The 13,302-nt window shown below is 39.9% G+C and overlaps 1 protein-coding gene across 1 annotated transcript; it reads left to right on the forward strand.

The window, feature by feature from the left end:
- Positions 1-25: 25 nt before the first annotated feature.
- On the forward strand, positions 26-7,787 carry LOC145498175 (uncharacterized). Its single transcript, XM_081478060.1, has 4 exons — positions 26-90; positions 1,068-1,163; positions 2,027-2,116; positions 5,638-7,787. The coding sequence occupies exons 1-4, from the start codon at positions 27-29 to the stop codon at positions 7,287-7,289; spliced, it is 1,902 nt and encodes a 633-aa protein (XP_081334186.1). The 5' UTR covers position 26; the 3' UTR covers positions 7,290-7,787.
- The last annotated feature ends 5,515 nt before the right edge of the window (positions 7,788-13,302 follow it).

Raw genomic sequence — 13,302 nt, forward strand, 5'->3', positions numbered from 1 at the left:
CTGAACTGATATACAACGCAAAGCAGATGGAAACGGAAGAAAGAGCCATCAGTGAAAAATTGAAAAGTCAAATGGCACAACGAGAAAAAGGTATGCATTTTAGGTTTACGGAGATTTTATTACACCCCAAGTAAAAGGCTATCTAAGAGCAAAAGTGAAATAAAATGATAATGTGCAGAACTACACGAAGCTACTTTATTTACTTTGACATCATTTTGACTGTTGGTTTTTATCATACATGAAAAGAACATCAGTTATTCACTAATGCAGGTGATTGCTCCCTCAAGATACGTTACCATCTCTTCCTCAGATCTAACGTGCAAGGAGAAATTTATTTGATAATGGGTTTTGTCTTCGGAAAGTTGTTATAATGAGTCAAGTCTTTGGAGACCAAAACAACAGACAGAATCTGGCTCCAACAGAAGAGTTTTATCCAAGAACGCAACAAAAATATAGGCAGAACGTAAAAGACGGGATAGTACTATCCGGTGTCCCACCGCTCTTGGCGTAACCGAATATCAATTCACAAAACACTTGCTTTTATGCTGGTAATTCTTTATGCTAATCCCTAAACAAATGATTTCATCTCTCTTGGATATTTAAACATTGCAAGGAAGTGTTGTAAATTGATTGAAGATTATAAAATAAGTAGGGTGATCAGTGAGATCATGTACTATGTTACCACTGATGGTAAAGTGCTCAACGGAATTGAAAAAGATACTATCAATCAATGTTGCTGAATAATCTGTGATTCTTGTTGGTTGCAATACATGGATATGGGGCTGGAAAGACTATGAGCCCAGAGTACTAAGGAAATTATTGGCTGCTGTGCGGGATTCTACCTCTGAAAGGTAGTGCTACCTTTGAAAAGTGTGAGTTTCTGTACCTCATTCAAACTGCCAGGACTGTTTTTTGCGGGCTTTCTTTAGTTCCTTAAGGTAAATATTTTATGATATGATGGCAAAATGTGCTGTGATAGACTGACCGGGTAAAACATATTTTCTTGCATGTATGGGTTAGCTTAAATTTATTCCTACTATAATTAATATACAACGCTTCATCCTCAGACAAAACGACCGGTGATTTAGAACAGATGGAAACAAAAGGTCAAGCCATCAGTGAAATAGCACCAGTCTTCAGTCAAATGGAACGAGGAGAAGAAGGTATAGGTTTTATGTTTTCGAAGAATTCATTTCACCCTAAGTATAAGGCTATCTAAGAGCAAAAGTGAAATAAAATGATAATGTGCAGTACTACACGGAGCTACTTTATTCACTCTGGCATAATTTTGACAGTTGGTTTTTATTATACATGAAAAGAACATCGGTTATTCACTCATGCAGGTGATTGCTCCCTGAAACTACGATACCATCTCTTCCTCAAATCTAACGTTCAAGGAGAAATTTATTTGACAATGGGTTTTGTCTCGGGAAAGCTGTTTTGATGGGTAAAGTCTTTGGAGACCAAAACAACAGACAGAATCTGGCTCCAACAGAAGAGTTTCATCCAAGAACGCAACAAAAATATAGGCAGAACGTAAAAGACGGGATAGTAGTATCCGCGGTGTCCCACCACTCTTGGCGTAACCGAATATCAATTTACAAAACATTGCTTTTATACTGGTAATTCTTTATGCTTATCCCTAAACAAATGATCTAATCTTTCTTGGGTATTTTAACATTGCTTGGAAGTGCTGTAAATTTATTGAAGATTATTAGATAAGGAGGGTGAACAGTGAGATCATTTACTATGTTAAGGGGGGCGTAGGGGCCTATTAGAAACCGAACCACCGCGCAAAAAATCGCCAAAAACCACAAAACCGCAATAAATTTCGTCCAAAACCGAAAACCGAAATAAAAGCCCTTACTGAGAAAGTTTTGTTAGGCTTTAGAATCTCTCTTCCTGTTATTTAATTTTTATACGTTTAAGAAAAATGTAGGCAGAACGTAAAACATATTTTTCTTGCATGAATGGGTTAGCTTGAACGTATTTCAACTATAATTTATATACAACGCTTTATCTTCAGACAAAACGACCAGTGAGTTAGAACAGATGGCAAGTGAACAACAAGCCATCAGTGAAAACCTGAAGAGTCAAATGGCACGAGGAGAAGAAGGTATGTTTTTTATGTTTACGGAGAATTTATTACACCCTAAGTAAAATGCTATCTATGGGCAAAATTTAAACAAAATGATAATGTGCAGAACTACACGGAGCTATTTTATTTACTTTGACATAAACGGCTCGTTTGTCATTTTACAAAAATTATTCACTCATGCAGGAGATTGCTCCCTTAAACTACGTCACCATCTTTTCTTCAGATCTAACGAGAAAAGAGATTTTTTTGTCTTGGGAAAGCTTTTATAGTAGGTAAAGTCTTTGGAGACTAAAACAACAGACAGAATCTGGCTCCAACAGTAGAGTTTAATCCAAGAATGCAACAAACGTAAGCAGAACGTACCAGAGGGGATAGTAGTAATTACAATGAGCTCATGGCTATTTTAGGCCTCCAACATAGGCAAGTCAGTTACTCTGCTTGTAAATATTAACTTCTTACAACTTCAGGTAGTTTTGACTAAAAGATGTTGTATGATGATACCAGGGTTATTGGCTATTCTATGCTTACGAAGTATCGGCAATTCTCTTTTCCCATTTATCAATTGTGCAGATCATCATCATCTTCATTGCTCTTTTCACCAGTAGATGCATAAGTCCGTGACATTCTGTTTCTTTTGTGCAGCATCCCTGGCTAGCGCTCTCGTGATACTCCAGTCATTCCATCCTGCCTGCCATCCCTCTACCTCTACTGTTCTCCTCCAGCTCTTTTAAGGTCTTCCTACTGCTCTTCAACCTTGTGGTCAATGATTCTCTCAGTGCTTACTGGTAAAGATCGATGCCTCTCAATTGTTTCCACAGTTTGCTTTATTATCGTACCATCAAAAATCTTGGAAAGAATTTCCCTCTGAAATGCTCAATGTTTCTTGAAAAAAAAGTGGTTATCAGTCTATTTATAGAAATTTATTTCTAGTAGTTGTTTGTTTTGGTATCACCGTACCTCTAAACTCTTTTAAAACTGGCATAAATTCTTAAACGGGAGTTACCATTACCATCGCTTGATTTTTTTACCGTTTTCACTTTAACCAAACGTTCCCCAATCTACATAACGAAAATGTATTAAGACGGCTTAAGATAGTTTCTTACAGCTCGGTATGATACGACAAAAGATTGGAAATCATTTCCATTTTACTTCCACAAATGTAATAGATTTATATGTAGATTTAGGCAAGCCTTAAAGCGGAGCTCCCATAAACTAAGCTCCCGAACTTTAGTTGACCCCTAAAAGATACCACGGACAGACAACTCTTTTATTATTATACCTTCAAGCGAAAAAATTAACCCTCAAAGATACCTTGACAGCTAAATATAGCAACATCTGAACACCCTAAACGAGACAAAATTAAAATCTGTCATTTACATTCCTAAGCGATACAACGAACGTCCCCGACCTTTTCACATGGGGCCCCCCTCCCCCTCCCCCCCCCCCCCACCATCCCAGGTGAAATCTTTATATGGACAATATAAAAATCAATACGTGGGAGGGTCAAATAGAAAATCTGCTTAACTTTTAAAGCATAAAATTCTCAACGAAAGGTGGCCGAATGAATAACTGGTTAAAGCAATTATCATTCATTATAACTCCAAAAAATGAATTTAGAAGCAAAAAAAATCGTCCAAAAATTTAAAGACGTACGGTTATGCATTCAGCGTGTTCAGAAAATTATTCACGCTAAAGCGTAATTTGAATATTATTTTTGTCGACAACTTTGCAGTCATTTTATCGGCCGTAGCTTTATCAGGCCTTTAAAAAATCGGATCCAACTTCGAAGCGATGCTGTTCATAAGCATTTTGTTTTCTACAGTCCCCAAAGCTGCATTAAATTTGCGACCTGTGTTCAAAACACAGTTGAAAGCGCATTGATCGTTATGGCTTTGCGACCATCGAAGGGAAGAAAAATTCTTTAGGTGTTCTGCATCTAAAAGGTTTTTATGACTCTCTACACCATGAATTTCCTGTCTGTTGCCTCTTAAACCTTTTCTGTGTTGTGAACGAAAACAAGACCTTTGGAGCTTTATGCCGCGATGCGCCATTATGACGTGCACAATGTGACATTTCACATTAGTTTACATGTAGTGACCTTCCTACGGTGACGTTAAAGCGTAAAGTTTTCGCATCGTTGAACTACCAAATTCTCTCACCTATGTGGCTCCGCTGGCCGCGCATAGTTCCGCTACTATAACGATATGTGGACATGCATTTTTAACAGTGTGGACAGCATTTTGGTAGTCTAGCTATCTGTACTTGAATAATTCAATTAAGTTTATGCATAGCACTCATAAACATGATTTATTGTTAAAAAAATATATGTTTGTGTTACACTGTGATATGCATGTCGCTGTTCATGAAAAAACAAAATCGATTTACCACTACTCAATAAGCAACCTAACTTTAGCCATGCGGCGCGCAGCTGCAAGCTTTATATGCCCCTGAATACATGCTCAGAGACCTTGACCTCTAATTTTGTACTCTGAGCCAGACTAGCGTCCGTATATTGTCTACAAACTGACACTTCCTGGAAATGTGTTTAATCTTAGCTGTTCTTAAACATCATTGTGAAGTCATGAAAAATACGAGGTTATTACTCAATTCACACCACAAAAAGGATATTACTTTACATGATGTGCAACCTCAGTGTCAGTTTTTCAGCAGTGAATCACCAACACATTGAAACAAATGCATGTAAATCCAATATCTTAAACATACATGACGAGGGGCCACCTTGCGGGTCCGAGAAATTTTTTTTTTAAGTTCGCTGCTCACGGAAAGGGATATTTCAAATGTTCATAAAATTTGTCCACTTGGTAATTATATGTGGTATGAACAGTACAAAAATGTAATACTCATGACAGTGGGTACGGACACATAAAATGAATATACCACTATACTAAGACCATACTCCTTCAACTTACACTTGATCAATGTTGTAATGGTTGCTTGTGCAAGATGTTTGAGAGCTCAATATTGAGACGAAGGAGAAATGAAAATTTGGTAACTATACCGACATTTTTCACGAGGATCGTTAATTAATCATGATTTTCTTCGTTTATTCGAAATCTCGCGTTTAATGGAACAAATGCATTGAAAGAGACGCAACTAAGGGCTTTTCTAAGTTTCGCATGTAGTTTCAACTCAAGCGCAAACAGGAAATGCTAAATATCTAGGAAGCATTCAAATCTGTTTGTTCAAGTCTGTAAATATTTATTAAACCACGTAACACGGAGAACCTAGTAAGCTCCTTAAAATTAGTACTTCCGTAAATTTAACATACTATAAGACAAGTAATTGATATTAAAAACACAATACAGGTAACTAATCAGCGCTATAAAAGGTAAAACTATGTAACAACCCAGATCTCCGTTTTGCGGTCGTCAACTGAACAGAGCTCAATTGCGGTCTTACCATATCAAACGTTTTCTTTATGCGCAACTCAAGAATTTACGACAGTGTTATTTTTACCAAAAAACTTAGGGCGAAGTGGTAATTAATGGTATTTTTCTTTCCCTAATTTTCCACTGTAGTTGATGAGCGTGCCATCTGGAATGCAGCAATCACATTTGAATCTGAGTATGTGGAATGTGTCCGGGTGTTGCCGTACGCAGAAAATGGTGAAGTTGAGATACATCTGTACGTTTACAACGACAGGTCTGGAATACCAACAGAACTAAAAAATGCTGCACAAGCGCTTTTTGGACAGAGGGGCTGGAAATTGATATGGGCAGATCTGTTCAACGATGCATTTAATTTACTGAAAGTGTCCCCCATCGAGTATTTGTCCGGAGAACCAAAAAGATTAGAAGAATCTCAGGTTGATGAAATCGATGAGATTATCAACAAACATCTTCACGTCTTCTCTAAGCATCGAAACGTGACTGCCGTGCAGCCTTCTTTCAAAGTCACAAATTCAGTACAGACGCAAGAGGCATGTATTGTGGTTTACGTTCTTGGAAAAGGTCAGATCCCATTGGGCGAATCTGAAATTCCATGTGCTATTGGCTCTTACCCAGTGGACGTCGTCAACGGCTTTTGTGTTAGAACAAAGGACCCGTACCTTCCCACAGAGGCGCATGAGCAGAAGGAGTTTCTACGTTTGGGAGCAAGCATCGGGGTTAATGAAGGACAGTCATCTGGTACCTTGGGTGCTATTGTGGAAGATGTAAACGATGGCACCTTGTACGCACTGTCTTGTGATCATGTGATGAATGATGCTGACGAAAACAAGATAATTCATCCTGGATTGGATGTCTACCGTTATTATTTACGACACCATCTGGCTGAATACAGAGGTTGGATAGAAAGAGTCACTGGACCTGCTGTCGAGTTACCGCAATTGCCAGATGACTGCCTTGAAGAAACTGAATTGCAGAAGATTTTCAACGACCTAAAACCAATAAAAGACAAGCACATTACCTCTGTGTCACAGTATAAATTGACCATGATTCACTTCCACGAAGGAAAGCTCGAGGAAGCGTTTGGCAAACGACCAAGAGTCATAGCAAAGTACCTTGCTGGTGTCAGATGCAATGTACAATTGGAAACGAACAATGGCAAAGAGCATTTTATTGATGCTGCCATTTCAGAATTGAACAAGGACGAAGTAAAAAACGTCAAAGCTGAGGGTGAAGTAGTGATAATTGGAACAAAACATTACCCAAGCGGCGAGTGTCTTTCAGCAACAGCAGATGTTAAGGACCTATTTAAGAGTGGCAGTGCTACAGGCTTCACCCAATCAAACCGTCTTGCTGATGAATTGGGAAACAGACCAACGTATATTCGGGGAAAAAGTAACGGTAGATGGATAGATGTACAATGTATCAATTGCGGTAAAACTGGACCAGCTCAATCACAAGCTCGAGATCTGCTTAGTCCATGTGAACAGTGTAACTTAGACAGATGGCTTAAGAGATGCTTGTGTATTCAGCAGCAAGGAGCGAAACCCTTCTGTGAGATTGGTGATTCTGGAGCTGTGGTTTTTGAAGAGCGTGGAAATGAAAAGTCCGCCGCTCCGGGGTTTGCAATAATCTTTGCTGAACTTCCAAGTCAATACTACAAGTTTGCCATAGCTTCACCATTAGAAATTGCCCTCGAAGTACTGGCCCGGAAGGTCTCAGAATTGAGACCCAACGAAAAGCCTTGCCACTTGAAATTGGCTTCAAAGTTTGAGACTATTTGAAGCTGGAAACCTCGTCAGCAGTCTACGAGTACTCTGTTTTTTAATTTTGCACCAAATCAACATTAGATGTGTGCGCAATTTTAATGTGACAGCTATTTTATCTTGTGCGATGTAGTCATGAGATGGCTGTAATTGGTAACTAGCGTTTCGATAACCTAAGGGATCAAGTCATCCGTAGACTTGTGTGTAAACTGAAACGAAATTCTACTAGATGTTTATGAAATCGAAGTGTTCGTTTTGATCCCCTCGAGCACAGCAAGTAGTTTAGAAATTTCAGAAAGATTATATTTAGGTTCTGGTGAAATGGCTGGCGTCACAACGTTTCTTCAGTTTATCCAGAGCTGTATTTGATCCTAGTTTGTTGCTGCACTGTTTAAGTCTTTTTTCTTTTACTTTCTCAACTGAAAGTATACATTACCAAAGGGACTTCTGCGAAAAAAATTGTTTTTCGGTTTACACAGAACGTTGATCAAGTAGGTCACTGGATAATAATGTGAAGCATGAGATCTACAGAACGGACGTTTGTGTGTCGTTCAAAAAAGGTCAAAAAATAATGGAAGATAGCTATAGTTCAGATATTAGTTTCTTTTCCTATATTTTGAAGGTCAAGCGTATAGTAAGACGTAAAAATCTAATTTTTCGCGAAATGTCTATCTTGAAAGTTACGGCGATGCGTAAAGTGCGGATTTGAGAGATTGAAAATTACAGTGAGAGACTTTTGGAGAAAATACACATTAAATGTTGAGATACATTAAAGTTTGCTTTCACGAAATGTTCTTCCAGTTTGTTTATTAAGTATTTACTGAGTGCGGTAAATGAAATAAGTTTGATCAGGTTTGCTCTCCAACTGAGACTTGAGTATTTACTAGACACAGTTTTACTTATATGTGTTGAAGGCTAAATTAATCCTCCCTGGACTAATTTGGGCTGAAAACCAAACTATCCCTAGCCGATTTTTCTTATGTTAAGGCTTAGCTATTCCTACTGCGGTTTTGTCAGGCAGCCTGAGTATCAGGCATCAGGGAGGGGAGAGGGATTGAGGAGGAAAAGGGGAGGAAGGATTTTCTCTCCGCCCCAGAAAATCCTGATGCGTAGGCTATTTGGCAGGCAGAGATAATTTTATTGCTTCGGATCTACATCTACATCTATATATGGAATATGCAAAGTGATTTACCCATCACTGCAGCTGATGTAAAAGAGAGAGTGAAAAAGAAAAAAAAAACAAAAAAACCAGGAAATGAATGTAACTGAATCTCTATCTGCGATAAGAATTTCTAATGTGACGATATCGTCTGGCGTGTGATAAGAAACCTTAATATGACGGAAATATGTTCGCTTAGCCATTGTCATGCACGTTGCAGTGTAACTAAATATGAAGTTGACTTCAGACCCTAACAGCTATTTCTCACGACTTGTAATACACAGATTTCCTTACTTATAACCTTTGCTCGGCCATTCTAACGTATAGCAAACCGTTACATTACCGTTTAACGGATGTTAATTTTTTCTAACAGCTCTGCAGTGGTTAGACTTTCCTTTCTAACGGTATGATGCTAACGGCTAACGGATACACAGGGGCGCGATCCATTCAACCAAAATTTCCGGGTTGAAGTTCGAAAATTTCTTGGTGTCGAATGGATCGCGACGGGTCCGGACGGTCTCGTTCCATTCCACTCGCAAAACGAATTCGCGCTCATTTAAATGGAGGATGTTGGATCACTGTTGCTCGTACTACTAGAACAAGATGACGATTTCGACGGCAGGGCCGTACCTAGGATTTTTTGTCTGCGGGGGCAAAAAATCCTTTCAGCCAATTACTCGGTTTTCTTGAGATTTCGGACCAATATAGCTACAAGAAATAGCCCAGCAAAATCAAACACTATGTTGGAAGAAAATGAAAACATTTAGTTTTCTTGACGGGGGCAACTGCCCCCCTGCATCCCCTTCCCCCTCTCCCCGCTATGTACGGCCCTGACGGTGATATTAATGATATTTTGAGAGCTGTTTCAAGCATAGTATTATTTTGAGCGGACCGTTTCCAGATATTTGCCGTATGAGTTCAAACACCACTTTCGAATGACGAAAAGAACATTCCAAATTCTCTCGGAAAATTAATCGTTGACAGCCAAAACATACACTTGGCTTGCGAAGAAGCTCCAGAGCTGTTGTAACTGCACGTGGATGTACGAGGAACACCGATGGATCCGCTGTTAACAGTCCATAAAAGCTGCATAATAAGTGTTTTCCTCCATGTTATACATGGAAAATACCAAACAGCGAGGTATTGGGATTGAGAATGAATCGGAATGGTCAAATGTAACGGTCCATTCGATCAGACCGGTCCAACCGAGAAAAGTGGTCCACCTCGAAAGGTGGGCCGATTTTTTCGAAACTTTTCCGGTTGGACCAAACCGATCCGTCCAGTTTTCAGTAGACCGAAATTTCCGGGAATTTTGGTCGAATGGATCACGCCACGGCGTACAGGCTAACAGCTAAAGCTTACACTGTCCGTTCTAACGTTTTGACGTTCTAAGCTAACGGTAAGGTTAACGCGTTTAACGTTTACGAGAAAACTTCCTAATGGGTAACTAACGGATGACTAACGGTTTCGCCCGTTTAACGGATAAGCGTTCAAGTATGTTTTCCCGTGAACCGTCATATTTAGCCTCGCGCGTAAGGAGAAATCACGACAATCGCCGGATGTGTAATTTGCCTAGGACGTTTATATTTTATGATTAATCGTATCCATCACAACATTCTCGATCGTGATTGGTTCTCCGCGTGCCTATTTGTCACGTCATCGGCGAGCGATCACGTGGGTGTTCAATTACAGGTTTAAAATTTGAACTTTTTGTAATTGGATACCCAAGTGATTTGCAGGCCATAATGAGATGCAATGGAATACCAATTGAATACCAATGGACTGAGTGCCATTTCATTGGTACCAATCGTACTATTGGTACCAATGGACGAGTACAAAGCACCCTACTCAGCCTGAAGCCATCGGAAATATTCTAAGTCCGTGTAATGAGATGCATTTTACCAATGGCATTCTAATGGCTTGAGTGCTCTTCCATTGGTACCAATCGTACCATTGGCACCAATGCCGGGACGAGTAGAATGCATCCCTATTCAGCCTGAAGCCATCAAAGTCCCCATAATGAAATACATTTCAACAGTGGAGTACCAATGGAATGAGTGCTATTCCATTGGTATTCCATTAGTTCTTATGATAAGATGTATTTTACCAATGGATTACTAATGGATTGAGTGTCATTCCATTGGTACCAATGGACGAGTAGAATGCACCCCTACTCAGCCTGGAGTCATCGAAAATATTCTAAGTCCCCATAATGAAATGCCTTTCACGAATGGAATACCAATCGATTGAGTGCCATTCCACTGGTACCGATGAACGAGTAGGATGCATCCCTATTCAGCCTGAAGTCATCGGAAATATCTTAAGTCCCCAAAACTAGATGCATTTCACCAATGAAATACCAATGGATTGAGTTCCATTCCACTGGACTTCGTTTGTGCGTATTGGAAAACCATCATAATCCTTTAAAAACCTGCTGAATTTCAAGAGAAAAACAAACTGCCTCTGGTCTTATGTGCTAGTGAAAACCAGCCTTTAGAAAGAGCATTGTACACAGAAATTAAGTAATGTAGATACTAGTTAACCCTCCAATTAATAATTTACAGAAAATTGCTATCATTTTATTTACTGCATTATAAATGCAACATATTATTGCTTGTTAACTATAAAATATCTCTTCTTAGAATATCTCCACTAGTTTTGCTCAAGACGATTGCACATATGTAATTGTTTAAGAAAAAACCGTGCAACTCGTACATTCGCCCCTAACCAATCAGAGCCAAGACTATATTCTCAAAGCCAATCAGATGCGTTGAAAACTCAGTGAATGAGTTCAGGTGACTTTTCCCGTTCTTTTCACCGACTGCTCCTGACTGCTCCTGACTTTTCTGCGCTTTTTCCGTGATTGCCGAGTTCTGATTGACTGGCTCAATATTTGCAGGCGCGGAGATCCGTTCTAATAATTTAAAAACTTTACAACAGTCATTAGAAAATCACTATTCTTAAAGTAAATATCACGACAAACATTTACAATTGTAATATACAGCTCACTATAAATTGGAATGGAGATTTTGCTACCGAGGTCTGCCACCGCGTGTGTAATAACGTTAAGAAAGTATTCAAACTGACAAAACAGCCCTTGTATTTTTATTGTCTTTGTTTTTGTTTTGTGATTATCTTTTATTCATTTTACCCTGCAACTGGAAGAATCCGCCCGCTTTCATCAACAATATTCAGCCTCGGCACCTCATCCGGTAATAAGTACGCCTAAAGAATGGTATTCCGCCATGTTTTCCTTGTAAAAGAACTGAAGCAACGAATTTAATAAAACATTGCCACGCAATCAGTTCTTGCCCTTGGTATAACTTGGTTATAGTCAACAATTTCTTTTCCGACATGACCAATCTCTCCATTCTCATAAACTTTGCCTGGCTGGATTTGGCAGCTGATCGCTTCTGGGGGGTCAAAGCTCATCTTTGACTTTCATCCATGATCCTCGGGGAGTGGCGGACTGGACAAAGTTCATTTGGTATACTAAAAGTCCTTGTCAGTCCCAACTAATTCCAAAAAGTTTCCACGAGGGCACTTCGTGACTTAGTACACTCCCCACGCAATTTCTTCAGGACTAAGTCGACTTTTTGCTGTGCAGTTAGGTTTGTCTCAACGCTCCTTTCTGGACACGAGCCGTTGCGTGACGTTGGAAGGCGTGCGTGACATCATAAGTAGGTCTTATAGTTGTCGGGGTGAGGTATAACGCTTCGTATTGCATTTAGCCACTGTTTTTTGTCTTGCTCAGTGGAGGCTTGTAGTGTGTGAGATTGGCCATATTCTGCTTCTGTACTTGATACTATGAAAACGAGCTTAGCTGTTGGGACAAAAGGATTGGTAACAAATTATTCACTTTCAAGTTGATAAGTTGGATTGTGTTATGTTTCTTTAGACGTTAGTTCAGATAGGAGAGATACAACAAGACAACATTCTCTGATTGGTGTCGAGACATATATTGATATCGCAGATGCGAAAAGCGTGACCTAGTTCCTTTAACAAGAACACGACACAATGCCGTCCCTGTATTGCAACGATAAACTGGGAAGAGACCATCCTTGAAAATCGGCTTTTCCCAGTTACGTGACATTACAATTGAGCAAAGATTAGTCTATTCACCTGTACCGAGTCTTAATATCGCGGTCTTGAATGAACCGCCCATTCTGGCGTCACCGTCAGACAGATCCTCAACCAACAAGCTCTCGACTGGGATTGGCTGTTGATGACAAAGGGTCATGTTAACAAATAAGTCAGCGAAATGAACGAGTGACCAGCAAAATGTGTTTCTTCAAAACGCGCAAGCAATTCTCTTAGACTGCGAGCAGTCTCTCTTTTACTTAAAAATCCGCGGGGAAGAACGCAAAGAAAAACGTAATGCACGAGCGAGCGGTGGCATGGGTTGTGAGCGTGCGAGCGATATGCGAAGCGGCGACCTGCAAGTAGTGCGTCGCGTCTTTAGACGCCCGCGCTATTTGTGGCTCGTGTGACTTCGCTACTTGCCGCTCGCGGCATGTCACGCTCGCAGTCACGCTTGTAGTCACGATTGCAGTCATGATCGCACTCTTACTTGTTTTGTGTTCTTCCTCACGGATTTTCGACCAAAAGAGAGACTGCTCGCAGTCTAGGATTCTCTCACAGCACGTTTGCCAATTTCAAACTCGGAAGTAAATCTAGATAAAACACAAGGCATGCAATTTCTTCGTTTCCTGGGAGCTACGTGAAAACTCGAGACGCTAGAGTCGCTAGACGGAATAAAAAAATTAAAACCGACTGCTACGAAGGAAGTCAGCCAACGTACCATCCTAACAAAAGTGGCCTTGAAGAGACAAATAATGGCTTCGAAGATGACTGTTCCATGTACTGCGTTCG

The sequence above is a fragment of the Orbicella franksi genome, chromosome 9 (genome assembly GCF_964199315.1).
Source record: "Orbicella franksi chromosome 9, jaOrbFran1.1, whole genome shotgun sequence".
Lineage (NCBI taxonomy): Eukaryota > Metazoa > Cnidaria > Anthozoa > Scleractinia > Merulinidae > Orbicella > Orbicella franksi.

What these genes read in the sequence shown, in the direction of transcription:
- LOC145498175 (XM_081478060.1), top strand. Translation starts at nt 27, where the DNA reads ATGGAAACGGAAGAAAGAGCCATCAGTGAAAAATTGAAAAGTCAAATG. An exon ending in AATGGCACAACGAGAAAAAG is followed by an intron (nt 91 to 1,067) that starts GTATGCATTTTA and finishes CTTCATCCTCAG; the next exon opens with ACAAAACGACCGGTGATTTA. An exon ending in AATGGAACGAGGAGAAGAAG is followed by an intron (nt 1,164 to 2,026) that starts GTATAGGTTTTA and finishes CTTTATCTTCAG; the next exon opens with ACAAAACGACCAGTGAGTTA.